We start from the raw sequence: 27,561 nt of genomic DNA on the forward strand, positions 1-27,561 counted from the left end.
TAATCAAACTTCATCAGTGTTCACTTGCCCAGACAAACGGGACCAGAATATTAAACTGACAAAGGAGCAGAGGGAAACCTAATTTCACCAGTTTTCTCTGTGTTACAAAACAGAATGAGGGGAGTCAATTGATTTTCCTGGAGCTGGTTGTGTTTAAAATGTATGGGAGGGAAGGGAAGAGCCAGGATCCAGGCTGGAAGTAATTTGCCCCTGGAATATCAGTCAGTGCTGATATCCCCCTGCCCTCCTAAAATAGCTGTTGGCTTAGAAAAGGGTAAAAATAAATTTAAAAATGAAAGATTCCTGCTAGCGAGGCCATGCTTGGAGGATGGAGGGAAAGCAAATTCTGGGATTTGCTGTGGAGGCACCATTTGCTGGTGCCCTGATGTGCTAGGAGAGGTAAGAGGCAGCTTTTTGGGGGGGAAACTTGATGAAAACACTGCCAGGAGCACCAGGGGAAAAAAGTCTGGGCTTCTTGTTGGGCTACTGGCAAAGGGTGGGGAGGACAAGGGCAATTAAGAGCTCCTAATTCCCTTAATTAGGAGGACAATGAGGAATAAAAGGGAAAATGGGGAATAAAAGGCCCCCACCCCAAATGTCAGAGGGGAAAATCAGCCCAGCTCAGGCTGTTTTCACATAGCTGGGGTTGGACAGTGCCTGTCTGAGCTGAGCTTTGCTGCAGGATGGAAAATCAGCTCTGCTCAGGGATCCTTCACCCCTCAGCTGCTGTTCCGCTCTGCCTCTCATCCAACATGGATATGAACCAACTCAAAGCAGCTGAAATCTCTTTTTTTGGGGGTACAGATTGGGCTCAAATGTAGAGCTGTGGTCAGGGAAAATCCCTGTGGAAACTGCAGGTGTAGGAGTGACAATTATTATAATAACGCTCACAGCAGTGAAGGTCCCCACCAGCACCAGAGAGGGTGGAAATGGGAACAGCAAAGAAACCTTCTGTGGGCTGGACTGGGTGAGTTTTTCCTTTTCCACCTGTAAAAGAGCAGGAGTTGGATGGCAAAGCAGCTCCATTGAAACTCCAGGGCAGTGCCTTTGAACCTAGCACTGTTTAATGCTAATCCTGTAACTTTATATAGATGGGCTTTTTTTTTTTTTCTCCCCCCTTCACACAAAGGAGGAAGGGGCTCAATTCTTCTGAGGGTTGGGTTTTGTGTTCCCTGAGCAGCAGAGCTGCGAGCCCAGCTCTGTCTCTGTGGCATTTCCATCTGAATCCACCTCAAGGGGGTGAGCTTTTGGGCAAGAAAGAAAGAAAGAGGCTTCTCTCCCTCTCCAGGCCAGAATCTGATCTCCAGATTAGCCTGCTGGTTATCAACAGAGGAGCAACAGTTGTGATTGCAACTCAACCCTGCTCCAGCCCTGGAGGAGCATTGAGGAAAAGGGAGTTTTCACTTGGGAGAGCAAAGGACTGAGTCCTGGTTTCAGTCAGCAGCAATAATTGGCATGGCAGCACGGGCATGCAGTCTCCATTGACATAGGATTTCTCCCTGCTCTACCAAGACTGGTCTAAAATTTCAGACCTGATTGCTCCTCTAGCCTACAAACAGGTTGGTAATTTTTTTTTTCCATACCTAAATAATTGTATTTTTGGGTGGGATGCGTTCAGTGGCGCGTTCTTTGCTGTCTGTCCTGCTTTGCTGTTGTTCTCACAGTCCCCACTGGTCCCTCTCTGCTAATGAGACTCAAATTTACAATCTATCCAAAATTCTGCCACTCTCCTTTCACCTTTCCAAGTCAGGGAATGTGCTGAAACTTCTCCTTGGTGGGTTGAACTTTTCCCCATGGAGAATGTGCTCACAAAGACCTTTCCTTCCACTGTGTTCCAAACTCTGAGTGAGGGGAGTGATGTGGGATAAATTATGGGATATTCCCCCTGTAATCCTGTACTCTGTGCCATTAGAAGGAGTTGGATCTGTAAATCCACATTTTCCATAAAAACAGATCCATGGGGAGAACACAAAGGGTTTTTAGGGAGATTTTTAAGGCTGGGAGGCTGCTGTTGACACCCAGGCTGTTCGTAATGCACACAGTTGGTGTGGGGAGCTCCCAAATCCCTTTCCAGCTCTCCTGGAGAATCCCAAACCTTTCCTGGGAGCTCTGAGCCCTGCCCGTGCAGAACGAGCACAATCAACAGGCAAAGAAACCAAAGCAGGTGTTTTAGCAATATTTTCTATTGGATTAATAACCAGTAACAAATTGCATTAGGCACAGAAGGAATTAGGGCTGGCACAGGATTTCTCTTTCATTTTGTATCTTCAGTCTCTCATTGATTCCTGCACAAGGAGCTGCCCAGCTGTGTAAATGTTTGTGCTCCGTCCACGCTCATCCAGCCCCCTGAGTGATGGCTCTGGTGGCAGCCAGGGCAGAGGATTAGCTGGAACTGAAGCCCCTGGACCATGAGAGCTCATCACAGCTCTGCTGCTCCGCTGGGATCATCCCTGCTCCGAGCAGATCAGGAATTGCTCAGCAGAATAAGGAGCACATGGAGAGCTGTGGCTGTTCACAGCTCCCAAACATGAAATGAGCCCTTCCAGGTGTTTCTGGCTTTCCTTTGGCGTGGTTTGCTGTTGTCACCAGGTGTTTCAGGGCTGCCTGGCAGGGCAGGGACCTCACCTGAAGCTCCACATGCCAGCAGCAGCCAGGCAGCTCCAGGAACCCCCTCAAGGATGAGTTTTCCTACCGATGTGATGCATGGCTGGGTTTGTCTCCTTCCTGTAGGATGAACAAGAGATCATTTCTGGGAGCCTGGGTGGCCCTTTTGGTGATAACAGCACAGCAGAGAGGTGAGTATCTCCTAGCAGGAAAATATTAAAATATTACCCAGCTGGGCTGTGCCCAGAGGGCTTGGGAAATGACCCCAGAGGGTTTGGAAAACCCTCCCAGAGGGTTTGGGGAACAACTCCAGGGGGTTTGGGGAACAACCCCAGAGGGTTTGGAAAACCATCCCAGAGGCTTGGGAAACACTCACAGCTCCTTGGCTGGAGCAAAAACAAGAATCAGAGTGACCTGAGTGTTCCCCATGGGGAGGGAGGGACTGAGAATCCTGAGGGCTGCTTGTGTTTGTAATTTTTTATGGCTGTGTGTGCACCTGGTGAATTCCAGAGGAAGCAGGGGTTTGGGAAATGCCTGTGTTGGGGCTGCTGAGCAGGTCTGGTAGTGTGGCACTGATAGAGCTGAAGAGGAATTGAGGAATGTCTGCAGCCCTGGAGGAGCAAGACATGAAATGACAGCAGAAATCTGGCTGGGACAAGAAGGGAAAGGTGCCCTGGGGCCTGAAGTGGCTGCTTGTGCCTCAAGCCGATGGATTTTAGGCTGGTAGAAAAGCAGCAGGCTGAAATGTGTCAAAACCATCTTCTGAAGCACTTTTGGGAGAGACAGTTATGTTCTCTGGCAGTGCCTTTTAGCAGGAAAGTGAATTTTGCAGGGAAATGTGGGAGCAGCCGTGACCCCTCAGGCTGTGACCTGGGCAGGGGGAAGGTGGGCACTGCCAGGAACAAGGTGGGCACTGCCAGGAACAAGGTGGGCACTGCCAGGAACGTGGCTCTGGGGGCTGGAATTGGGGCTGTTTGCCCCCCTGAGCACCTGACATGTGGAACAGCCTGTCCTGCCCATCCTGGAGCATTGTGACCGTGTTCACAGGGGTCTGAGGATGAGGATCTGACTCCATGTTTCAGAAGGCTTGATTTATTATTTTATTATATATATTCTATTAAAACTATACTAAAAGAATAGAAGAAAAGTTCATCAGAAGGCTAGGCTAAGATAGAAAGAATAATAAAAAAAGCAGCTGTCTCAGATTCGCTGTCCGAGCCAGCTGGCTGTGATTGGCCATGAATTAGAAACAACCACATGAGACCAATCCCAGATGCACCTGTTGCATTCCACAGCAGCAGATAATCAATGTTTACATTTTGTTCCTGAGGCCTCCCAGCTTCTCAGGAGGAAAAACCCTAAGGAAAGGATTTTCCATAAAAGATGTCTGTGACAGGGCGTGGACCCACTGTCCTCCCATGCAGCCAACACTTACGGGTTTGACTTGGTCACAGTTCCAGGGGAGACAAAACTTACTCAGGGTGCAGCCTGTGGTCCCTCTGCTGTGCCCTGAGTAACCTGGGTGATGATTTTCCTCCTGAGCCTGGCCTAAAGCCAGTCCCACAGCCAGCAGCTCTGCCCTGGCTCAATGATGTTGGGTTTTGGTGCTGTTTTCTCCTTTGGCTGCTGATTTTTGGGTTCGGTGCTGTCTTCTGTGGCCTCTCAGGACTGTCCTGACCCTGCTCTCTTCTCCTTCCAGCTCACACCATGGCAAGCCTGTACCCATACTGGCAGAACGACACCAAAACCCCCAAAGTGGACGATGGCAGCTCCCCTGAAATCAAAATCTCTGTGCCATTCATCTTTTTTGGAGCCCCATACAGAAGCATTTATGTAAGTGGAGAAAGCAGATCCTTCCCTTCATCCTTTCCCTTGCCATTATTGGCTGCATTTTAAACATGCTCTGCCTGTCACCAGGAATTGGAAGATTTATTAGCAGCTACATGACAAGTTCTTAGATTTCATGAACTGATAGGTTTTATGATTAAGAAAGTCAAAGGTATATTTAATGGGATAATGTTCATAGGAAAGGAATCTAAAAGGCAATAAATTTTCTTTGTGGGTGATTAAATGGCACAGCAAAGCGAAGGGCCTGACACAAGGGACATTATTCCTGCTCCATGACAAGAAACAAGAACATGCAGGACCTGCAGGGGGGAAGAGGGGCAGCAGCTTTGTGGGGGCCCAGGCAAGGCCAGGCTGCTGCTGCTGCTGCTGCTGCTCCAGGTGATGGCACAGCAAACCTGGCTATGGGGACACCAGGGCTGCGTTGGTGTCCCCTGAGCTCACCCAAACCTCAGACAGGGCCCAAATCAGCCTGGCTGTGCCACATCCTAAATTTTGTGGTTTTGTGGGATCAGAAGAGAGGCAAAGACTCATCCCTCCTCCAGCTGGTGTTTGTGCACAGCAGCACTGGGAAAGCAGAATCCCATTCCATTCCTTCTCCGGTGGGGATTCCAGCACCCAGGGCAGCAGTGCCATTTGTTGTCCATCCTTTGCAAAAATGTTGATTTGGGGAGCATCTTCAGCAGACTCTGGGGAGGCTGAGGTGGCACCTCCCTGCTCTTGGGGAGCCCCAGGATCTGTCACAGATGACAAAACCAAAGGCAGATTTTCCATGCAGCCACCTGCACCACCATCCACATCCCTCAGTGCTGCAGAGCTGAGTAATCCCAAAAATTGAGCAATCCCTCAGCAGATTTGGGTGCCATCTCCTGCAGAACCCTATTTTGAAGAATTTTCAGGGTTTTGGGGCTTTCAGGGTTTTGGGGCCACCATGGGTTGGATGAAGTTGAATCATGCTCGGGCTGCTCACCCTCTGTCTGTGTGTAGGGAGAAAGGGTTTGGGTTCACACTTCCCGCCAAACCAACCTCTCTGTGCTGATTTATTCTGCCAAACCACCTCTTGGGGAGCCCCAGGATCTGTCACAGATGGCAAAGGCAGATTTTTCCATGCAGCCAACAGTGTCACCCGTGTCACCATCATCCACGTCCCTCAGTGCTTCAGAGCTGAGTAATCCCAAAAACTGAGCAATCCCTCAGCAGATTTGGGTGCCATCTCCTGCAGAACCCTATTTTGAAGAATTTTCAGGGTTTTGGGGCTTCCTGTACCAACTCTTGCCCACCATGGGTAGGATGAAGCTGAATCATGCTCGGGCTGCTCACCCTCTGTCCATGTATGGGGAGAAAAGGTTTGGGTTCACACTTCCCGCCAAACCAACCTCTCTGTGCTGCCTTATTCTGCCAAACCACCCTTGCTCAGACACCCTGGGGGTCTCCACGCAGGTCAACAACAACGGAGTGATCTCCTTCAACGCCCTGGTCAGCCAGTTCACGCCCGAGGCCTTCCCGCTGACGGACGGCCGCGCCTTCGTGGCGCCCTTCTGGGCCGACGTGCACAACGGCATCCGCGGCGAGATCTTCTACAGGGAGAGCACGGAGCCAGAGCTGCTCCTCAGGGCCTCCAGGGACATCCGCAGGCACTTCAGGGACATGGCCTCCTTCTCTGCCCGCTGGCTCTTCATCGTCACCTGGGAGGAGGTCACCTTCTACGGGGGGAGCAGCACGACGCCGGTGAGGGGCTGCTTGTGGGTGTATGTCATGTCTTGTCCTGTAAAGAGGGGAGGTTTTTGTTTTGTGTCTTGTTCCCTCCATAGTGGGTAATTCTGGGGGTTCATTCACCTCCAAAGAGGGGAATTTTGGGGGTTGATGAAGGTGTTCTTCATCATCTGTGTGTAAAATTGAGGAGGTGACCTTCTGTGGGGGAAGCGGCATGACACTGGTAAGGGACTTCTCATGAGGTTTTTTTATGTCTTGCCCTGTAAAGAGGAAAATTGTTTATTTTATGTCTTGTTCCCTTCAAAGAGGTGAATTTTGGGAATTTTGGGGGTTAAATTTTGGAGGTGTTCTTCATCATCTGTGTAAAAAATTGAGAACGTGATGTTCTACAGGGGAAGCGGCATAACACTGGTGAGGAGCTTCTCATGGGTGTATTTTATGTCTTGTCCTGTAAAGAGGGGAATTTTTTATTTTATGTCTTGTTCCCTCCAAAGAGGGGAATTTTGGGAATTCTGGGGGTTAAATTATGGAGGTCTTCTTCATGATCTGTGTGTAAAATTGAGGAGGTAACCTTCTACGGGGGAAGAAGCACAACGCCGGTGAGGGGCTTCTAATGGGTGGATTTTATGTCTTGTCCTGTAAAGAGGGGAGTTTTTTATGTCTTGTTCCCTCCAAAGAGGGGAATTTTTGGAATTTTGGGGGTTAAATTTTGGAGGTGTTCTTCATCATCTGTGTGTAAAATTGAGGAGATCACCTTCTATGGGTGAGGCAGCATGACACGGGTAAGGGGATTCTCGTGGGTGTATTTTATGTCTTGTCCTGTAAATAGGGGAGGTTTTTATTTTATGTCTTGTTCCCTCCAAAGCGGTGAAATCTGGGGGTTCATTCACCTCCAAAGAGGGGAATTTTGGGGGTTGATGGAGGTGTTCTTCATCTGTGTGCAAAAATTGAGGAGGCGACCTTCTATGGGGTAGCGCCACGACACCGATGAAGGGCTTCTTGTGTGTGGATTTTATCTCTTGTCCTGTAAAGAGGAAAATTTTTTATTTTGTGTCTTGTTCCCTCCAAAGAGGTGAAATTTGGGGGTTCATTCACCTCCAAAGAGGGGAATTTTGGCGGTTGATGGAGGCGTTCTTCATCATCCGTTTGTAAAATTGAGTGAGACGCTTTGTGTTCCTGCTCCCCAGTTCCCTTCTGGGCAGAAGGGATTTTTCATTCTCTCCCCAGAGCTTCACTCCCTGTTTTGGAATCCCCAGGGAAAGCATCTCCTCCTCAGTGTTTGCAGGATCCAAGCAAGGCTCTGACACCAATTAGGACTTTTTGGCTTGATCACAACGCATTTCTTGCATACAAATTCAGCTGTTTCTGATGGCAGCTCCCTGCCTGCATGGGAGATTGATCACGCTGATCAGAGCCACACTAATGACTTGGCCACATCACATGGCCACAAATGTGCGAGCTGCAGCTCACAGGAGGGGGATGGCAGTGGGATGTTTGTCAGGGCATGGACAGCTTTTAAAATATCTGGTGAATTTGTGAGCTGTGACTGCAGCTGATGTCGGGAGGCTCGTGCTGGACTGCTGGTAGGGGTGGAGATAGAATCAGAGTGGTTTGGGTGGGAGAAGATCACCTCATTCCACCCCCTGCCATGGCCAGGGGCACTTTCCTCTAGACCAGGCTGCCCCAAACCTCATCCTTGAACAGCAAATGAGGGATCCCAGCTCTTGTCTGGCTTGTTCAGGCTTAGCCTGTGTGCTGTGAGTGCCAAAACCCAGCTTCTCCTGTCTCAAGGAGTTGGCTCTGATAAACACTTCAGCTCTTTTCCATTTGTTAGAGAAGCTTGAGATTTCATGCATATTTTTTTTTGCCAGTCCTGGCAGCACTTGCAGAAAAACCCCACATATATATACATTTTTATATATATATATATTTTCAGACAGCAAGCAATATAGAGATTCGTGTATTGCCTGAAGAATTACATTTGCAACACAATGCAATTTATTTTGCTTTAGAGCAGCCTCCCTGCTCAGCAGCAGCCAGGGCTCAGGGTTGGCACGGGGAGTAGCACCATGCAACTTAAGCAGGAATTTCATCGCAATGCAGAAAAACCGCAGGAAATTTGGGAATGTGGCCTCAGGGATGCTGCAGTTGCTGCCTGGAGATGACACCTGAGAAAACGGGTTCATTTTCTGAGGGTTGGACAGAGAGAGTGCTCCGTGGCCTCCAAAGAGGGGAATTTTGGGGGTTGATGGAAGTGTTGTTCATGAGGAGAGCCAGGTGCGAGATTCTCCTCCTGCCACCCTCCCAGAGGCTCCTGAGCATGGAAAAGCTGCTGTGGCACTCTCCAAGTGGCACTGCCTTTATGTGTGACAGGTTTGTGATCTCCCAGCACAGCAAAAGGCTTGGCAGAAGTGAGCAAGAGGAAACCAGGAGTATGAGAGAGAATCTCAGGGAAAGGATGAGGAGTGGAAGTGGCTCTGCTGCACTCCCTGCCCTGGTGTGAACTGTGCCATTTGCAGCTGCTCAGAGGCAGCTCTGCCCACACCTCTCCCTCTCTCTCTGTCTCTCCTGACAGCTCCCAGAGCTGCTTCGCCTCCGTGTTCCCGAGTTCTGCTGGCAGGGGCCTCGTTTCCCTGGCAGTGACATCCCCTGTGGCGTGCAGGCTCCCCTCTGGGGCACCCTCAGAGCAGTGGGTTTGCTCCAGAGCTCCTGAGATCATCCTCGGAGCAGTGGGTTTGCTCCAGAGCTCCTGGGATAACCCTCAGAGCAGTGGGCTTGCTCTAGAGCTCCTGCAATAACCCTCGGAGCAGTGGGTTTGCTCCAGAGCTCCTGAGATAACCCTCAGAGCAGTGGGCTTGCTCCAGAGCTCCTGAGATCATCCTCAGAGCAGTGGGTTTTCTCCAGAGCTCCTGGGATAACCCTTGGAGCAGTGGGCTTGCTCCAGAGCTCCTGGGATAACCCTCAGAGCAGTGGGTTTGCTCCAGAGCTCCTGGGATAACCCTCAGAGCAGTGGGTTTGCTCCAGAGCTCCTGAGATAACCCTCAGAGCAGTGGGTTTGCTCCAGAGCTCCTGAGATAACCCTCAGAGCAGTGGGTTTGCTCCATGGGGTGACTGCTGCAATGACCCTCAAGCCTGGCTTTCCTCCAGAGCTCCAAACACCTCACGGTTGCTCAGGCTCCTGAGATACACCTCTGAGTCCAGTGGGATTTTGGTCAGTGCTCCAAAACACCTGGAAGGCGGTGGTTTGCCTCCTAGAGCTCCTGAGATAACCCTCAGAGCAGTGGGTTTGCTCCAGAGCTCCTGAGATAACCCTCAGAGCAGTGGGTTTGCTCCAGAGCTCCTGAGATAACCCTCAGAGCAGTGGGTTTGCTCCATGGGGATGGGACGTGGTGCCAAGTGACCCCCAGCCCTCCCCTTCCTCCAGCAGCCACCAACAGCTCTCAGTGCTCAGGGCTCCTGAGATGGAGCAGGAGAAGCTCTGATGCTTCCCAGTGGGAGATGTTTGGGTCTGTGGCCTTTCCAAAACACCTGGGAATTGTTTCTGTGGCTGCAGTTTCCTCCCCAGTGTGCAGTGCCCACATAGCCAGGCTCAAAGGGTTGCTCAGCATTAATTAAAAAAGACACAGCCCACATTTTGTAAAATCCTGCTTGTTCAGAGGCCTGAGGAGCTGCTCTCAGCATGGATGGGAAGGACAGGGAAATGCAAGGAGCTGAGAGAAGGGACTGACTGAGCTCCCTGCTGCTGGACCTGCAGGGATGGAGGGGATGTCTCAAGGGAAGGAGCTGCTTCTGCCTTTCTGCACAGCCCTAAAAGGGAAGATGGGCTCTTCCCACCTGGATCCTGGCTGGAGTTGGTGGGGCTGGAAATGCAGAGTCATTTCAAGTGAAGGGAGGAACACGAGCAGAGGATTTAGCAGTGGGGAGGGGATTTGGCAGGCAGCAAAGTGCAGGATATACATGGCTGGCTTGGATGTAATCCACCCTCAGCAGCGTTGTAGGATGTGAATGTGGAAGGGAACCGGGAGAGATAATGCAGGAATGGAGCTGAGACACGGTAATGGGAGATAACAGATCACAGCACCAAATCCTGTCAGCTTGTTCTCATGCTGCCATCTATTGGTGTTCCCGGATCAGAAGTGGTCCTCACATGCTCCCAGGTGGAGGAAGGAGCAGAATGGGAGCTGCTGGAGCTGTGGCAGCAATTTGGGGAATTTTGGGTCTCATTCCACTTCTGCTCTTCCCTGTGAGGCCACCAAACCCTGTCAGCTTGTTCTCATGCTGCCATCTATTGGTGTTCCCCTGGATCAGAGATGGTCCTCACATCCTCACAGCTGGAGGAAGGAGCAGAATGGGAGCTGCTGGAGCTGTGGCAGCAATTTGGGGAATTTTGGGTCTAATTCCACTCCTGCTCTTCACTGTGAGGCTCACCCTGAGCCAGACCTCACTGTGGCAGGAGGGCAGGAGGAAAGCTGTGCCCCCTGTGAAGGTGGCCGTGGTTTCCCACAGGTGAACACGTTCCAGGCTGTCCTGATCACAGATGGGGTGTCCTCCTTTGCCCTGTTCAACTACCACGAGATCAGCTGGACCACGGGCACCGCCAGCGGAGGGGATCCCCTCACTGGGCTCGGCGGGGTGATGGCTCAGGTGAGGCTCCTGCTCCCGTATCCCCATCCCTGATGAGCTCCTGATGGCTGCCTGTGGCTTTTCCAAAGCATCCCTGCTTCCTCAGGCTCCTGAGTCCCTCAGCATCCCCAGCACTGGCCTTGCACTCAGCTGCTGGGGTGAGCACTCCAAAATGTGGTGGTGACAGCAGTGCCACAGCCAGCCCCTCTGCCTGAGGAAGGGGACATTGCACAAGGAATGCAGGGATCCTGCACCCCCACATTGTTTCCTCGCTTTATCTCTCCCTGCATTGCTCCCCCACTTTATTTTGGCCACTCAGTTCGCACACTTTTAGATCTGTATGTACATACATATGTATCTATATAAACATAAATCTGTGAATATACTTCCCTTCTGCTTGTAGTGCCTGTTTAGCTTTACATTCACATCCAGACAACCTGAAAATAGAAATTTAGACAACCTGAAAACAGAAATTTAGACAACCTGAAAACAGAAATCTCCAGAAAGAGCTGTTAAAACTAAAGAAGATGCACTCAGGGGGAACAGAGAAGTGAGGAAATGCAGAATTGCTTTCCCAAGGTGGGTGATGGAATTTGCTCTCTCTCTGCTTTAGGCTGGCTTCAATGGTGGAAATCTCACCAACTTTTTCAGCATGCCAGGCTCCAGAACCCCAGACATTGTCAATATTGAGGAAACAACCAACGTGAATGTCCCTGGGCGCTGGGCTTTTAAAATAGATGGCAGAGAAATAGACCCAGCCAACGGCTGCAGCCTGAGAGGTAAGGGAGAAATGGCATTGCTTGTCCCCACATTTTGGGGTGCAGTGTAGCAAAAGGTGATGCTGTTGGGGTTCTTCATGATCTGTGCTTTTGCCAGGACATCCCCATGAGCTGCAGCAGGGACAGAAGCACAAGAGAGGGTTCAGTCCTTGCTCATCTCCAAGTTCCTGCGATAATTGGTGGCAACAGGAAAGACCTGGGGACAGCAATTTCCTCCTGCCCATAAATTAGGGAAGCTGATCTTGTGCCATTTCCCCTGTTTGTGCATGAGGAGCAGCAGGTTTTGCAGGCAGGACAAATGTCATGTGTCTGCAGTGGTTCCAGGGTCTGTGCCCGTCACTGACAGGCCATAAAGGGATTAATCGATGCACAAGAGCTCTGCTGCTGAAAGATTATTGCATTTCCATTTGACAAATAAAACTGTCAGGAGCATCCACTGTGCTCCAGGAGTCTTTCCAGCAAGAGGGGATTGTCATTTGCTGGCAGACAATGGGGAGGGTTCTTTGTGTCCTAGTTTAGGATTACTCGAGGTCCATGAGATCCCAAGGCTCTTGCAGCTCCAGCAGTTTTGGGTCCAGCTGCTCCAGCATTTCCCAGCTGCTGACCCCTGGAAGAAAGGCTGGACTTTGCAGAGAAGCTGGAAACCAGTCCCAGCTCTGCAGGTGACAAGAGGAGTGCGAGTACATCCCACCACTGGATTTAAATTTCACGGTGAATGGCTGATTGCCCTCCACGAGAGGAGACGCAGCACGAGGTGTTGGATCCAAACGACACCCCCTTCCCAAATTCCCCACGCCAGCATGGTTGCAGCGTGGGCCTTGCCAAGAGAAGACATTTGTTGCAGGGAAGCAAAAAACAGCTTGGTTTTCTTTTTTTTTTTGGTAGGAGGCAGGAAAGAGAACAAAAAGTTTAGGAGAGGTAAACTCAGGCAGAGCACGGCAGAAGCCACGCGCTGGAGGAGTGTGAAAAATGTCCAGATGGAGGGGAGAGAAACCCTCATGGGGACTTGCCATCCGTGTTCTCCAGCCTCTCCTGTCTCTCACCAGCCAAACCCGCTCCCTCTGTGGGGCTGTGAGATCACTCAGCACCCTGCTGGGGCTCCTGTGTGGGGTGAAGTTGCTTATCAACAGCTCTTTGGTGTAGTAACTACTACAAGCTCTTCCTGAATGGGAGTAAATTGCTCCTGGGGCTGCTGATGACAGAGTGGCTGTTTGACCAGCACAAGGGAACTGTGGAAGTGAGAGCAAAGCTGGAGGATGGTGCAAGTGGAGCAAAAATATTGGAAACTGCATCCAAATGGGGCTTTGCCTTTGGGAAAACAGCACAAATGCCTCTTGTGCCCTGCAATACTGAAGAAGAACCAGAGTGGTGGGTGTCCAAAATGTGTGGAATAACCTTCAAATTCTCCAGCACAGACCTCGGATTTGTGACAGCACTCACAGCATTCCAGGGAGTCGTGGCGTGGGCAGGACTCAAAGAGGATGCACCACACGTTAGAAATGAAACTTGGGATTTGCTGAGCGGCTCTTTGCACAAAGAAAGCAGCTGAGAAGCCCAGCAGCAGGACACGGTGGTGGTGTCTCCACCACAGGAGCAGCAGGCCCCTCTGAGGGTGGCTCAGAGCCTGTTTCTGTTTCAAGAGGTGATGTAGCCTGGGTTTTCCCCTTTCTGTCTTTCTAGGACAGTTTCTCCGCCAAGGGGAGATCTTTTGGGACAACGCCAACTGCACCACCAAGTGCCGCTGCCTGGACTTCAACAATGAGATCCTCTGCCAGGACATGGCCTGTGGCCCCTTCGAGGCGTGTGAGACGAAGAGCAAATTCTTCCAGTGCGTGCCGGTGGAGAGCAGCACCTGCGTGGTGTTCGGAGATCCACATTACCACACCTTCGACGGCTTCCTCTTTCACTTCCAGGGTTCCTGCTCCTACCTCCTCGCCAGGCAGTGCTGGCCAGGCTCCCAGCTGCCCTACTTCAACGTGGAGGCCAAGAATGAGAACCGAGGCGGCTCCTCCGTCTCCTGGCTGAGGGATATTTATGTGGAGGTCTACTCGCACAAGATCGTTCTGCCCAGGGGCAGCTTTGGGAAGGCAAAGGTAAGGGCTCTGCTGGAAGGGGAGAACTTGCCAGGGCAGCAGCCTGGAGGGTGTGGGATGGCACCTCTGAGCCTCGTGTGTCCCGGGGAATGGGCATGGGTGACACAAAGGGCCTGTAGCTTATCAATGGCTCTCCCTCTGTGCATGTGTCTATTCCAACACTGTCGCAGACATCTTTTTTGAAAAATCCTTTGCTTAGGATTTTTCCTCTTGAGAAGCTGAGAGGCCTCAAAAACAAAATTTAAACAATGGTTACCTGCTGCGGTGGAATGCAATAAGTAGATCTTTGATTGGCCCATGTTGGTTGTTTCTAATTAAAGGCCAATCAAAGTGAGTTGGCTCGGACAGAGAGTCCAAGTCACAAACTTTTGTTATCATTCTTTCCTATTCTATTCTTAGCTAGCCTTCTGATGAAACCCTTTCTTCTATTCTTTTAGTATAGTTTCAATATAATATATATAATAAAATAATAAATCAAGCCTTCTGAAACATAGAGTCCAGTCCTCATCTCTTCCCTCATCCTAAGACCCCTGTAAGCACCATCACACAAGACCCACAGCAGGGCTGTCCTGTCTGTGCCCCATCACGAGGGCTCTGCTGTCCCTGGCTCAGCCATCGGGTGTTGTCCCTGCAGGTGGACGACCTGATGGTGTCCCTGCCCATCTCCTTGGACCTGGGTGCAATCAAGGTCTACCAAAGCGGGCTGTCCACTGCCCTGGAGACTGACTTTGGCCTGCTGGTGACCTACGATGGGCAGCACTACGCCTCCGTGTCCGTGCCGGGCTCGTACATCAACGCCACGTGCGGGCTGTGCGGCAACTACAACAAAGACCCTGAGGACGATGTCCTACGCTCGGATGGGAGGGTGGCCACGTCCGTGCCAGAGCTGGGGGAGAGCTGGCAGGTGCCACACCCCGAGCGCAGGTGCTCCACGGGCTGCCTGGAGAACTGCAGCCTCTGCGACCCCGCCACCGAGGCGCTCTACTTCACCCCCGAGTACTGCGGCTTCATCAACAAGAGCGGGGGCCCCCTCTGGGAGTGTGGCTCTGTCCTGGACCCCACTGCCTTCATCCACAGCTGTGTCTACGACCTGTGCAGCGCCAAGGACAATGGCACCGGGCTGTGCCAGGCCATCCAGGCGTATGCCACCGTGTGCCAGGCCCTGGGCATCTCGGTGGGAGAGTGGAGGAGCCAGACGGGATGCGGTGAGTGTTTGCCAGGGGTTTGCCTGTGTGCCCAGGAGTGGTGACAGGAGGGGGAGGAAATCCAAGGGAGGGGATTGCCTGGAGCGGAGGGAGTTGGGAGAGAACTGATTGGTTTCTCCTCTCCATGGCATCACACCCTTGCTCTGGCAAAAGTGTGGCACAAGTCAGGCATGAGGTGGGAGCTCCATGTTTGCTCTGGAGGTCATCAGCTGCCATGAGGAGGGTTGGAGGCTGGACTGGAATGGGGACTGGTTGGTCAGTCCACCATCCTTGTCGCCTTAAATAGCTGTGGGTGACTCAGTGGCTCTGGGGCTATTTTGGAGAAGCCCAGGACTGGCCAGGGAGGCCTGGGTGGGAAATTGTGACCGTGTTCACAGGGGTCCGAGGATGAGGGAAGAGACGAGGATCTGACTCCATGTTTCAGAAGGCTTGATTTATTATTTTATTATATATAATTAATTAAAACTATACTAAAAGAATAGAAGAAAGGATTTAATCAGAAAGTTAGCTAAGAATAGAATAAGAAGGAATGATAACAAAGGTTTGTGGCTCAGTCTCTCTGTCCAAGCCATCTGGGCTGTGATTTGCCAATAGTTAGAAACAACCAACATGGGCCAATCCCAGATCGACCTGTTGCATTCCACAGCAGCAGATAACCATTGTTTATATTTTGTTTGTGAGGCCTCTCATCTTCTCAGGAGGAAAAATCCTAAGGAAAGGATTTTCCATAAAAGATATCTGTGACAGGAAATGGGAGGGGCAATCCTACCCCTGAGGGGTTCACGGGTCACTCTGTGTTGTCTCAGTGAGAGGGTGGCAGCTTGCCCTGAACTGTTCTGTAACACGTCCCTCTGTTTGTCACCCCTCTGTGCCCACAGTGGCGGCCGTGCAGTGCCCGGAGCTCAGCCAGTACTCGGTGTGTGCCAGCAGCTGCCCTGCCACCTGCTCAGACCTCACAGCCCCTCTGGCCTGCACCTCGCCCTGCACCGAGAGCTGCGAGTGCCCCGAGGGCCACGTGCTCAGCGCCGACCGCTGCGTGCCCGTCCAGGGCTGCGGCTGCGACGTCAACGGCCGCTACTACCCCGTGGGGGAGTTCTTCTGGGCATCCCCAGACTGCACCGTGCACTGCCGCTGCCAGCCTGGAGGGGAGGCCAGCTGCTTCAACACCACCTGCCCCGAGGGAGAGATCTGCACCATCGAGAATGGCTACCGGGGCTGCTACCCAAAGCGGGAGACCGTGTGTTTGGTGGGGCAGGACCAGGTGCTGCAGACCTTTGATGGCATCACCTTCCCCTACCCGCTGGAGCAGTCATACACGCTGCTCAAGACCTGCCCAGAGAGGCCAGACTTCATCGAGGTGGACATCAACCAGAAGAAGGTCGGCTCTGCTCCCAACGGGCCGCGCGTCGTGCGGGTCCAGGCTGCCGGCCAAGACGTGAAGATTGGAGGCACCAGGCTGTCAGATATTAAGGTAAAGGTGCTGTCCAGGGACAGGGTGGTGGTTTGTGGTGTGATCCAGTGGAGATTATGGGGCTGTGGCTGTGGACACCACACTTGAGCCATCATGTGGAGGCCCTTTGGGTGCCTGTGAAGTTGTTGCTCCTTCTGTTTGTTGAGGAGCCTTTCCTGCCTCCTCCTTCTCCTGCAACTTGCTTTTCCCATGGAAGAAACATTGCTTTTTGTGGGGCAAAACCCAAAGATACAGCTCTATGCCCTCACTCAGAGGAGGCTCTGGGCCTTGGAGGGAGGGTCAGGGTCAGGATGTGTTTAATGTGCACAGCGTGGTTGGACAAAGCCACATCACCCCCCTTGAAGCCTCTCCACCTTGTTCCTTGTAGGTGAATGGTTACGATGTGGAGCTGCCCTATTTCCACCCCTCTGGGCGCCTGGAAATCTACCGGACTGACAACAGCACCGTGATGGAGTCTGAGGGGCTCCTGGCCATCAGCTACTACGACTCTGGCCTGCTGGAGATCCGCCTGTCCACCTCCTACTTCAACTGCACCGCGGGCCTCTGCGGCCTCTTCAACGACAACGCCACCGACGAGTTCTGGCTGCCCAAGGGCAAGTTCACGGACAACCTGGAGCTCTTCCTGGAGAGCTGGATCACCTTCGACGAGTTCTGCAACGGCGAGTGTGGGGACCTGCTCATGGCTTGCAACAACGACTCGGAGCTGCTCAAGTCCTACCGGAGCCGCTCCAGCTGCGGCATCATCAACGACCCCACCAACAGCTCCTTCCTGGAGTGTCACAGCGTGGTCAACGTCTCGGCCTACTACAGGACGTGCCTCTTCCGCCTGTGCCAGAGCGGGGGCAACGTGTCGGAGCTGTGTGACTCGGTGGCACGCTACGCCAGCGCCTGCAAGAACGCCGACGTGGACATCGGCCAGTGGAGGAGCCACAGCTTCTGCCGTGAGTCCACCAAAGCTCTTCTTCACCCTCATTGGGGAGGAGGGAGGTTGGAAGCCACCAAAACCAGGCAGAGTCATTTTGGTGGGGATCTGTGGGCAGAGCAGCTTTTTTGGGGGATGCTGGAATCACAGGCAGTGGTTTCTGGTGCCAGCAGAGAGAGATTTCCCAGGGAAGCAGTTTCAGGGTGGTATTTCAGGAGGCAGCAGAAGTTTTATGGGGCACTGTAGGAGCGTTCTGGAGCTGCAGATGGTGTCTGGTGGTGCTGTACGCCACCACCAGAGGATAATTTGAATAACACTGGATTTTAGCTGTCGCTGTAAACTTGCCTCATAACTCATAAGCAAATGTGACAAATCCCAAGTGTGGCAGTAGATGGTGGGAAGGCTGTGTCTGTCTCTGCCTCAGAGGTGTTTGTTTGGGAAATAATCGGAGGAGATGATGTTTGGCGCATGGCAGGACAGGGTTGAGATGTGAGGGGAGAAAGGGTTGCAAAGGGAATGGGATGAGCCAGTGGCCACAAGGTGCTGGAACAGTTTCCCCTTTTCCCCAAATCCATCACCACCCACTTTTTGCCAGTTCCTCACCCCGTGTTGTCGGAGCTGGGGGCTCAGGCTCTGTGTTTGCCAACCCTGCAGCTCTCGCCTGCCCGGAGAACAGCCACTTTGAGGAGTGCATGAGCTGCGTGGAGACCTGCGAGAGCCTGGCCTCGGGCCCCGTGTGCAGGGACACCTGCTCGGAGGGCTGCCAGTGCGACGAGGGCTTCGCCCTGCGCGGCACCCGCTGCATCCCGCGCCGAGAGTGCGGCTGCAACTTCGAGGGCCGGCAGCTGGCCACCAACCAGACCTTCTGGATGGACATCTCCTGCCACTTCCTGTGCTACTGCAACGGCTCGGACAACAGCGTGTACTGCGAGAACGTGTCCTGCAAGGACGACGAGTATTGCCTGGAGGAGAACGGCCTCTACTACTGCCACGTCCGCACCGACGCCTCCTGCATCATCTCGGGCTATGGGCACTACCTGACCTTTGATGGCTACTCCTTCGACTTCCAGAGCAGCTGTGAGCTGGTGCTGGTCACCAGCATCTCCCGGCCCAGGGTGGAGCGCTCAGACACGTTCCCAGCGTTCACTGTCACGGCCAAGAACGAGGATCGGGACACCTCTCTGGCCCTGTGGGTGAAGCAGGTGGAAGTGGAGGTCTTCAATTACAGGATTGTCATCCACCGTGCCTACAAATACACTGTGCTGGTGAGTGCAGGGCCGTGAGGGCTCTGATTATTTCTGCAGGAGTTAAACCCTAGACATGAGGCTTTAGGGCTTACAAGGTTTTCTGGGTGTCAGGTTATGCCTTGGGCTTGTCCTAGCGTGCTGCCAGGCACAACTTTTGGAGAGGATTTTTGTTTTGGCTGTGGAGGCGAGGTCAGCAGGGAATTTTGGGGGTTGGTGGAGGTGCTCTTCATGATCTGTGTGTAAAATTGAGGAGGTGATGTTCTACAGGGGAAGTGGTGTGACACTGGTAAGGGACTTCTCATGGGTGTATTTTATGTCTTGTTCTGTAAAGAGGAAATTTTTTTTATTTTATGTCTTGTCCCCTCCAAAGAGGTGAAATTTGGGGGTTCATTCACCTCCAAAGAGGGGAATTTTGGGGGTTGACAGAAGTGTTCTTTATCATCTGTGTGTAAAATTGGGAATGCCGAGCCGCCCTCATTTGTGTCCTCCTGTGGAAGCTCCCACCACCACTCCCCCTCACAGTGTGCCTTGTTCCCTCCCTGCAGATCAACGACGAGCGTCTCTACCTGCCCCTGAAGCTGGGCCAGGGCAAAGTGAACATCTTCGCCTTCGGTTTCCACATCGTGGTGGAGACCGACTTCGGGCTGAAGGTTGTGTACGACTGGAAGACCTTCCTGTCTGTCACCATCCCACGGGGCTTCCAGAACCTCACCTATGGCCTCTGTGGCCGCTACAACGGCAACCCCGAGGACGACCTGGTGGCTGCAGGGGGGACACCGGCCTCCAGCATCAGTGACTTTGTGCAGAGCTGGGCCAAGCGGGACGCGTTCTGCCGCGTGGGCTGCGGCGACCGCTGCCCGGCCTGCGGCAAGGTGGAAGGGTTCTGGAAGCCCCAGCAGCTCTGCAGCCTCATCCCCAGCCAGAGTGGTGTCTTTGCCAAGTGCCACAGCAAGATCAACCCCGGCTTCTTCTACAAGAACTGTCTCTTTGATACCTGTGTTGATGGGGGGGCCATGCAGACAGCCTGCAGCTGGCTGCAGAACTATGCCAGCACGTGCCAGACTCAGGGCATTGCCATCACCGGCTGGAGGAACTTCACCTCGTGCTGTAAGTGCCACCCTGCCTCCAGGTCCTTCTTTTCCTGGGGTGCTAGGGAGGGGGAGGCCAATGGCCTTGCAGCCAATCCCTCCCAGGCTTTCTGTGTGAACTCTGGGACACTGTAATCTCCTGGAGTTGTCACAAATTGCCAATCCCTCCAACATTTACTGGGTGAACTCTGGGACACCGTAATTTCCTGGAGTTGTCACAAACTGCGTGTGGTACAGCAGGAGCAGGGATGGAAAAGGGGAAGTCTCAAGGTCAGAAGGTAGAGGGATGGAAAAGGGTAAGCCTCAGGCTCAGAAAGGGCAGAGATGAAAAATACAAAGCCCCAAGCTCAGAAAGGACAGGGATGAAAAGGGGAAGCCTCAGGCTCAGAAGGGATATGGACACAAAGGGGAAGCCTTAAGCTCAGAAGGGACAGGGATGGAAAATGGAAAGCCCCGAGGTCAGAAGGGACAGGGGTGGAAAATGGAAAGCCCCGAGGTCAGAAGGGACAGGGATGGAAAATGGAAAGCCCCAAGCTCAGAAGACATCAGCCATCCCCCACTGCTAACCAGGAATTATTTCAGTCAGCCTCGGTGCCAGCAGTGCGTGTTGCTCTAATGAAGCTGCAGCCCCTTGTCAATAGGATGACGATGTGCTGTTCAATCAGGCTCCTGAGGATGGGCACCGCACGCATCCCTGGCAGCCAATCTGTCTGGCAAATCAAATGGGAAGTAATTGTCCTTGCTAACGAGACTGAAAATTAAATTTGTGTCGTTTTCCTTTCTAACAAGCAAGCTCATGGCTCAGAGGCCCCTCTCTCACAGGGTGGTGAGGCCACAGACTGGCACCATGCATGACAGGTCTGAATCAGTCCCTGGTGGGGAGCCAGGCTGGTGGTGTCCATGGAGCTAATCCGTGCCTGTTTTGTCTCCTGCTCAGCTGTCAGCTGTCCCCCCAACAGCCACTACGAGAGCTGTGTGTCCCTGTGCCAGCCCCGGTGTGCTGCCATCCGGCTGAAGAGCGACTGCAGCCACTACTGCGTGGAGGGCTGCCAGTGTGACCCTGGCTATGTCCTCAATGGCAAGAGCTGCATCCTGCCCCACAACTGTGGCTGCTACTCTGATGGCAAATACTACGAGGTACACAGCTCTTGGGGCCTGCTCCCTCCCTCTGGATGATATTGCTGGGCAGAATTTGAGTGGGGAAGACAGGCTGGGCTGGTAGCAGGGCTAGAGAGGAGAGGGATGGCCTTCCTTGGTGTGCTGCATAGAGAGACTTTCTATGCAAAAAAAAAAATCATGCAGTTTGTTGGGTGAAGGTGACCTGGGTGTCAAGCACAGAAAGGAGCTGGCGGAGGTTGGATGGAGGGAAGGTGGCGACTGGGAAGACTGTTTGATGAGTGCCAAAGTCCAGTATTGCATAATCATATTGTGCAAGGTATTCACACATCATAGATTTAGTGTTTCACATGAAATTTACTCTTTCATAGCTACTGAATGTCACTGAGGAGTTTGAAGCCACAGAGTGTTGTGCTGATAGCACTAGTCCTATCATAGTGGCTTGTATTTTGTGCCAGTGAAACTGTTCTGTGTAAGGTGCCTGTGCTCCATGAGGAGCCAGTATTGGGGTACTGTCAAATGGGCTTCCTTGCAGGTGGGTTGGTGGCTGGCAGAATGCAAGAAAGAGGCCAAGGTGGGGGGGTATTAAGCACTGTGGCTTTGTGCATGCACAAGAGGTGAGGGAGGTTTCGGCGGCAGTGCAAACCTGAGTGTGGTAGCAGAGATGCTGCAAGGCAGGTTCAAGCCGCCAGCATGTTCTCTGCCCTCGTTTCCTGCTCTTGCTTGTCGTGTGACAGAGGGGTGCAAACCCTGTCCCAGACACCCCCTGGGCTCACAGGGCAGCCGCTGACGGGTCCCTCTCTCAGCCCAAGCAGCTCTTCTGGAGCGGGGACTGCACGCGGCGCTGCCGCTGCTTCCGGCGCAACCTGATCCAGTGCGACCCGCGGCACTGCAAGTCCGACGAGGAGTGCGGGCTGCGCAACGGCGTCCGCGGCTGCTTCAGCACCCGCAGCTCCTTCTGCCTGGCGGCCGGCGGCGGCGTCTTCCGCACCTTCGACGGCGCCTTCCTGCGCTTCCCCGCCAACTGCGCCTTCGTGCTCTCCACCATCTGCCAGAAGCTGCCCGACTTCTCCTTCCAGCTCATCATCAACTTCGACAAGTGGTCCTCGCCCAACCTCACCATCATCTCCCCCGTGTACTTCTACATCAACGAGGAGCAGATCCTCATCAGCGACAGGAACACTGTCAAGGTGAGGTCTCGTCAGGGGCTGGGAGGGGATGGTGGGTGGCAGTCCAGGCTGCACGATGGTCTCCACAAGGACTCCAGACTACTGTCAATGTCTTCACAGCTGGGGTAGTGGGAAGCAGCTGTGAAATCTTTTATGAGTGGCTCATGCCTGTAGGAGTGTTGAGGGGTAGGATGGTCAGGATGGACGGAGAGGAGAGATCTCTGAAGCCAAGTTGTGGAACTTGTGGTTTATTGCAAAGGGCCTGGGTGTAGGGCCCTGCTGGGAGATGCCACCACAGCTCGGAGCAGGACTGAGAGAGGAGAGGGGGAGAGAGGATGAGAGGGTAAGAGAGTAAGAGGGGAAGAGAGTAAAAGGCCAAGAGAGCAAAAGTGTAAGAGTGCGTAGAAGGGTGAGAGAGTGAGGTTCCCGTTACAATACAATAAATCTTCTTCTGTATTAAATATTCTAATTCTCACTAACCAATCTAGTCCAATATACAAATCCTATAGCATTTACATACAACCCATAAGAATCATTACATTACCATACTGTGTTACATTTTAAACCCTAAAAACTCCTCATTGGGCCCCTTCTGCCAAGCTGCAGGGTCTGCTCTGACCCTTGGGCCTGTCTGCAAGCAGAGGGTGTTGTTCCATCAAAAGGGGATCACCTTCAGCAGCCACATCATTGTTTTCCAGTTGTTCAGTAACTGAGGTATCTCAAAGCTTGCTTTCATTTCAATCTCGCTTATGGTTTCTATATTCTCAAAATCTTTTGCCAGACAATCATATTGATAAGGCTTTCCTGTTTTATCTTCCCCAACGCATGCCCACATCTGTAGGCAGAGGATATGGGAGGGATGTCAGCTTTGTGTCCTTTTCTCACAATAGGTGAACGGAAGCCTCGTGAGCATCCCCTTCGTCACGGGGCTGTCCACCAAGATCTTCAGCCAGGAGGGCTTCCTGGTCATCGACTCCAGCCCCGACATCCAGATCCGCTACAACGGCTTCAACGTCATCAAGATCATCCTCGGGGAGCGGCTGCAGAACAAGGTGTGCGGCCTCTGCGGCAACTTCAACGGCGACCTCACCGACGACTACGCCACGCTGCGCGGCAAGCCGGCCGTCAGCAGCGTGGTGCTGGCGCAGAGCTGGAAAACCAACGGCATGCAGAAGAGGTGAGTGCACAGCCAGCCCTTCCCCAGCAGCTGGGAGCGGGAATTGGAGAAGGGCTGGCCGTGAAAGGAGCTCCCACCACGTGTCCGGTGCCCACAGCTGCAACGAGCTGCAGTACTCGCAGTACGCCGCCTCCTGCGACAACGTCCAGATCCAGGAGCTGCAGAGTGACAACTTCTGCCTGAAGCTGACCGACATGAAAGGCTTCTTCCAGCCCTGCTACGGCCTCCTGGATCCTCTGCCTTTTTATGAGTCCTGCTTTCTGGATGGCTGCTACAACCACAAGAAGGTCCAGCTGTGTGGCTCGCTGGCTGCCTACGGGGAGGCCTGCAGGACCTTCGGCATCCTGGGCACCGACTGGATCGAGAAGGAGAATTGCTGTAAGAGAACTGGGGCTGCTCGGCTCGAGGGGAGCCATGTCCCACTGGGGAGAGGGGACAGAGGTGGCTGCCCCACGGTCTGAGGGTAAAAGTTGTGTTTGTGCTGTGTCTTGTGCTGTTTAGCAGGAGTGGTGGAAGATCCCTGCGTGGGCGCCGACTGCCCCAACCGCACCTGCGAGCTGGACAACGGGGGGGAGCTGTGCGGCTGCATCGAGCCCCCGCCCTATGGGAACAGTGAGTGCCCTGCTCCTGGCCCTATGGGAACAGTGAGTGCTCTGCTCCTGGCCCTATGGGAACAGTGAGTGCCCTGCTCCTGGCCCTATGGGAACAGTGAGTGCTCTGCTCCTGGCCCTATGGGAACAGTGAGTGCTCTGCTCCTGGCCCTATGGGAGCAGTGAGTGCTCTGCTCCTGGCTGTGGGGTCAGTGCTGGGCTCCACCTTGGATCATTATGCTACAGGGGCTTTGGGAAGCGATGTGCTGAGGGCTGTGACCTCTGCCAAGATGGGTTTTCCTGACCATGGAGGAGAGGAGAGAGCAGGGAACAGCTTTTCTAGGGTGCAGATTATGGGTATCTCTGGTTTGGGAGCACTTTGAGCAGCAGGGGTGTAGGCTGGCCAGAACACACCACAGGAGATGATCCCAGCCCATTTCTAGTGGAGGAAAGAGGTGCCAAGGGGCCATTTGTGGTGATCTGAAGTTGTGTCATCTTCTCCTCCAGCCACCCACGACATCATTGATGCAGAGGTGACCTGCAAGGCTGCCCAGATGGAGGTGTCCATTTCGAAGTGCAAGCTGTTCCAGCTGGGCTTTGAGCGGGAGGGCGTGCGGGTCAACGACCGCCACTGCCCTGGCATCGAAGGGGAGGACTTCATCTCCTTCCAGATCAACAACACCAAAGGAAACTGTGGCAACCTGGTGCAGGTGAGCTGGGACGCAGGGCACACAGGGCTGGGAGTGTGGGACAGTCCACTGCAGTCCAGCTCAGCTCCAGGGTTGGGGCAGGGCAGTGCAAGGGATGCTTGGGAGGTGCTTTAATGGGCTGGGGGTCAAGGAGAACACAGGAGGGTTTTGTAGAGTAGGGAGGCAACTCCAAGCCCCACCATTTGTGGCCAGAGGTGGAGGGGCAGGAGGTCCCTTGTCACTCAGCTCATTTAGAGGTGCTCACTGGGAGCAGGGAAGCAGGGACAGCTGGCATTAAGCAGTGCCCTGTGCTCCCTCTGCAGTCCAACAGCACTCACATAGTGTACAAGAACACGGTGTGGATCGAGAGTGCCAACAACACGGGCAACATCATCACCCGGGACAGGACCATCAACGTGGAGTTCTCCTGTGCCTATGAGCTGGACATCAAGATCTCCCTGGACTCAGTTGTGCGGCCAATGCTCAGGTAGGAGCAGGGCCTGTTACACAGATGGGTGAGGCATTGCTGGCAGGCAACAGTTTGGGGGTTCAAAACCTTTCCACCAGCTGAGCCAGTGTTTCTTTGTCATCGTTAGCGTGATTAACCTGACGGTGCCGACACAGGAAGGGAGCTTCACCACCAAGATGGCCCTGTACAAGAACTCATCCTACAAGCACCCATACAGGCAGGGCGAGGTGGTGCTCACCACCCGGGACGTGCTCTACGTGGGGGTCTTTGTGGTGGGGGCCGACTCCAACCACCTGATCCTGATGCTGAACAAGTGCTACGCCACCCCCTCGCGGGACAGCAACGACAAACTGCGCTACTTCATCATCGAGGGAGGGTGAGCTGCCATGAGCCCTGATGGTTTTCATGGTGTCTGGAAGGGTGGTGGCATCAGCTGGGACAAGGACCTTGAGGCCAATGGGATGGTTGATCAAAATCTGGAAAGGGTGATGAGTGTTGGTAGAGCAGGAGTTAATTTGCTTGGTGTGGACACCTACATGTAACAGAGTACCAGGTGCAGAGAGGAGCTCTTTCCTTGTGTCCACGATGCTGTGGACAGCACCTAACTGCAGGAGACAGGGGAATATGGATCATGCACAGGCATTTTGGGAAGTTGGGAATGCCAGAGAGAGGTGACAGAGGCATGGTATGATAACCTTGTCCAGACAAGCCATGGCAGGGTCTAAGCACGCCTCTGTGGGACCTGGGGTGAGGGCTTTATGGGGACAGGAAGGATCACAGGAGGGTGGTGCTGAGCATCAGTGCTCTGCACAGGTGCCAAAACATGAAGGACAACACCATTGGCATCGAGGAGAACGGCGTGTCCCTGACGTGTCGCTTCCACGTCACCGTCTTCAAGTTCATCGGGGACTACGACGAGGTTCACCTGCACTGCGCCGTGTCCCTCTGTGATTCTGAGAAATACTCCTGCAAAATTGTGAGTGGGGCCAGTGCAGAGGGCGGGGATGCTTCATTTGGAGGGCTCTTGCAGCGTGCAGTGAGCCCTGATGGTGTGGCATTGGAGACCAGAGATGTAGTCCTGGGGGTGAGATGGGGGGGTTGTGTGTCCCTCTAGGCATGGGGAGGACATGCTCTGTCACAGGCAGGTCACCCTGGGACCTTGTGACCGTGTTCACAGGGGTCTGAGGATGAGAGAAGAGATGAGGATCTGACTGCATGTTTCGGAAGGCTTGATTTATTATTTTATTACATGTATTACATTAAAACTATACTAAAAGAATAGAAGAAAGGATTTCCTCAGAAGGCTGGCTAAGAATAGAATAGGAAAGAATGATAACAAAGGTTTGTGGCTCGGACAGAGAGTCTGAGCCAGCTGGACTGTGATTGGCCATTAATTAGAAACACCCACATGAGACCAATCCCAGATGCACCTGTTGCATTCCACAGCAGCAGATAACCATTGTTTACATTTTGTTCCTGAGGCCTCCCAGCTTCTCAGAAGGAAAAATCCTAAGGAAAGGATTTTTCATAAAAGATGTCTGTGACAGGGCCTGTGCTCTCTGAGCCTGGTTGCAGGGTCCCTCAGGGAGCTGGGACAGGTGGAGGGGCACAGAGGGGGCCTGGGTGAGGCTGAGGGTGACAGAGGTGCTGTTTATCCCCACACAGAACTGCCCTCAGCACACGAGGATGGCCAGTGCCTTCGGCGAGGAGTCCAAGGAGCAGATCCTATCAGTGGGACCTATCAGGAGGAAGAGTAAGTGTGGGACCCCATGGAAATCTGGGGGGTCTGTCTGCCATCCCAGCCTCGAGGAGCCAAGAACCAGGGCTGTGGGAGCATGGCTCAGGTGTCCCCCTTTGCTGTTTGTGCCCAGGATCAGACTGGTGCGAGGACAACGGAGGCTGTGAGCAGATCTGCACGAGCCAGGCGGACGGGCCCTTGTGCAGCTGTGTGACAGGGACACTGCAAGGGGACGGCAAGAGCTGCAGGGGCAAGTACCAGGGTCAGGGTGGGCACAGCAGGGCACTGCCACCCCCAAAACGGGGCTGTGGGGTGATCAGTGCAGGAAAGAGGCTGGGATGTGAGGTGTGTCACAGACAGAAGGGGTGCGGAGGGCAGGGAGCCAGATGTGCCCTGTCCCTGTCACCTGAGGGCTGTGCGGGCACTGCTGGCACTGTGCATCCCATGGGATCTTCATCCTCTGGCTAGGGGAAAAAAACTCAAAAAATGCTGATTTTCCTTAAAGTTAAACAAAATAACCTCATCTCGCATGGATCTTGTTGCATTGGCAGCCTCCAGCTCTTCAAGGGGAACACTTGGGTGGGCACCAGCCTGGCAGGATTTGGGGGGCATCTGGCAGGGAGGCACTCAGAGCCCCATCTCACGTGGATCTCGTTGTGTTGGCAGCCTCCAGCTCTTCAGGGGAGCACCGTGCCCGAGTGACCCTGCTGCTGGCGGCCCAGCTGTGGCTGTGGCTGCGCTCGGCCCCGCGGCCCCTGACCTCGTAGGCGCGGCCCCGCCGCCCAGCCAAAAACTGTTCTCGCGCCAGCCTGAGTCTTTGTAGGGTAGGAGACAGCCCCCCCTGCCATGGCCACGCCGCTGCCCACCCGGCCAGGCTGCCAGGAGGCCGAGGGATGTCACCTGAGCGAGGTGGGACGCAGAGCCGGCGGTGACGTGCAGCCGGCACAGCGATGGCCGGAGGAAGAGGAGGATGTTGATGTTTGCCAGCAGCGATGTGGGACTGGGGTTTGGGGTTTTTTTACA

General features: G+C 53.5%; 1 protein-coding gene across 1 annotated transcript; it reads left to right on the forward strand.

Moving 5' to 3' along the window:
- The first annotated feature begins 2,702 nt into the window (after window positions 1-2,702).
- TECTA (tectorin alpha) lies at window positions 2,703-27,417 on the forward strand. The gene is made up of 23 exons (XM_064731938.1): window positions 2,703-2,795; window positions 4,304-4,437; window positions 5,890-6,177; window positions 10,669-10,806; window positions 11,399-11,564; window positions 13,245-13,657; window positions 14,292-14,862; window positions 15,741-16,333; window positions 16,701-17,274; window positions 17,910-18,520; window positions 19,048-19,609; window positions 20,528-20,727; window positions 21,513-21,896; window positions 22,766-23,052; window positions 23,150-23,430; window positions 23,554-23,664; window positions 24,150-24,352; window positions 24,655-24,818; window positions 24,928-25,176; window positions 25,614-25,776; window positions 26,466-26,553; window positions 26,672-26,788; window positions 27,205-27,417. Exons 1-23 carry the CDS (start codon window positions 2,732-2,734, stop codon window positions 27,303-27,305), a joined length of 6,462 nt encoding a protein of 2,153 aa, XP_064588008.1. The 5' UTR covers window positions 2,703-2,731; the 3' UTR covers window positions 27,306-27,417.
- Window positions 27,418-27,561: the final 144 nt, after the last annotated feature.

This window comes from Zonotrichia leucophrys, chromosome 24, assembly GCF_028769735.1.
Source record: "Zonotrichia leucophrys gambelii isolate GWCS_2022_RI chromosome 24, RI_Zleu_2.0, whole genome shotgun sequence".
Taxonomy (NCBI): Eukaryota; Metazoa; Chordata; class Aves; order Passeriformes; family Passerellidae; genus Zonotrichia; species Zonotrichia leucophrys.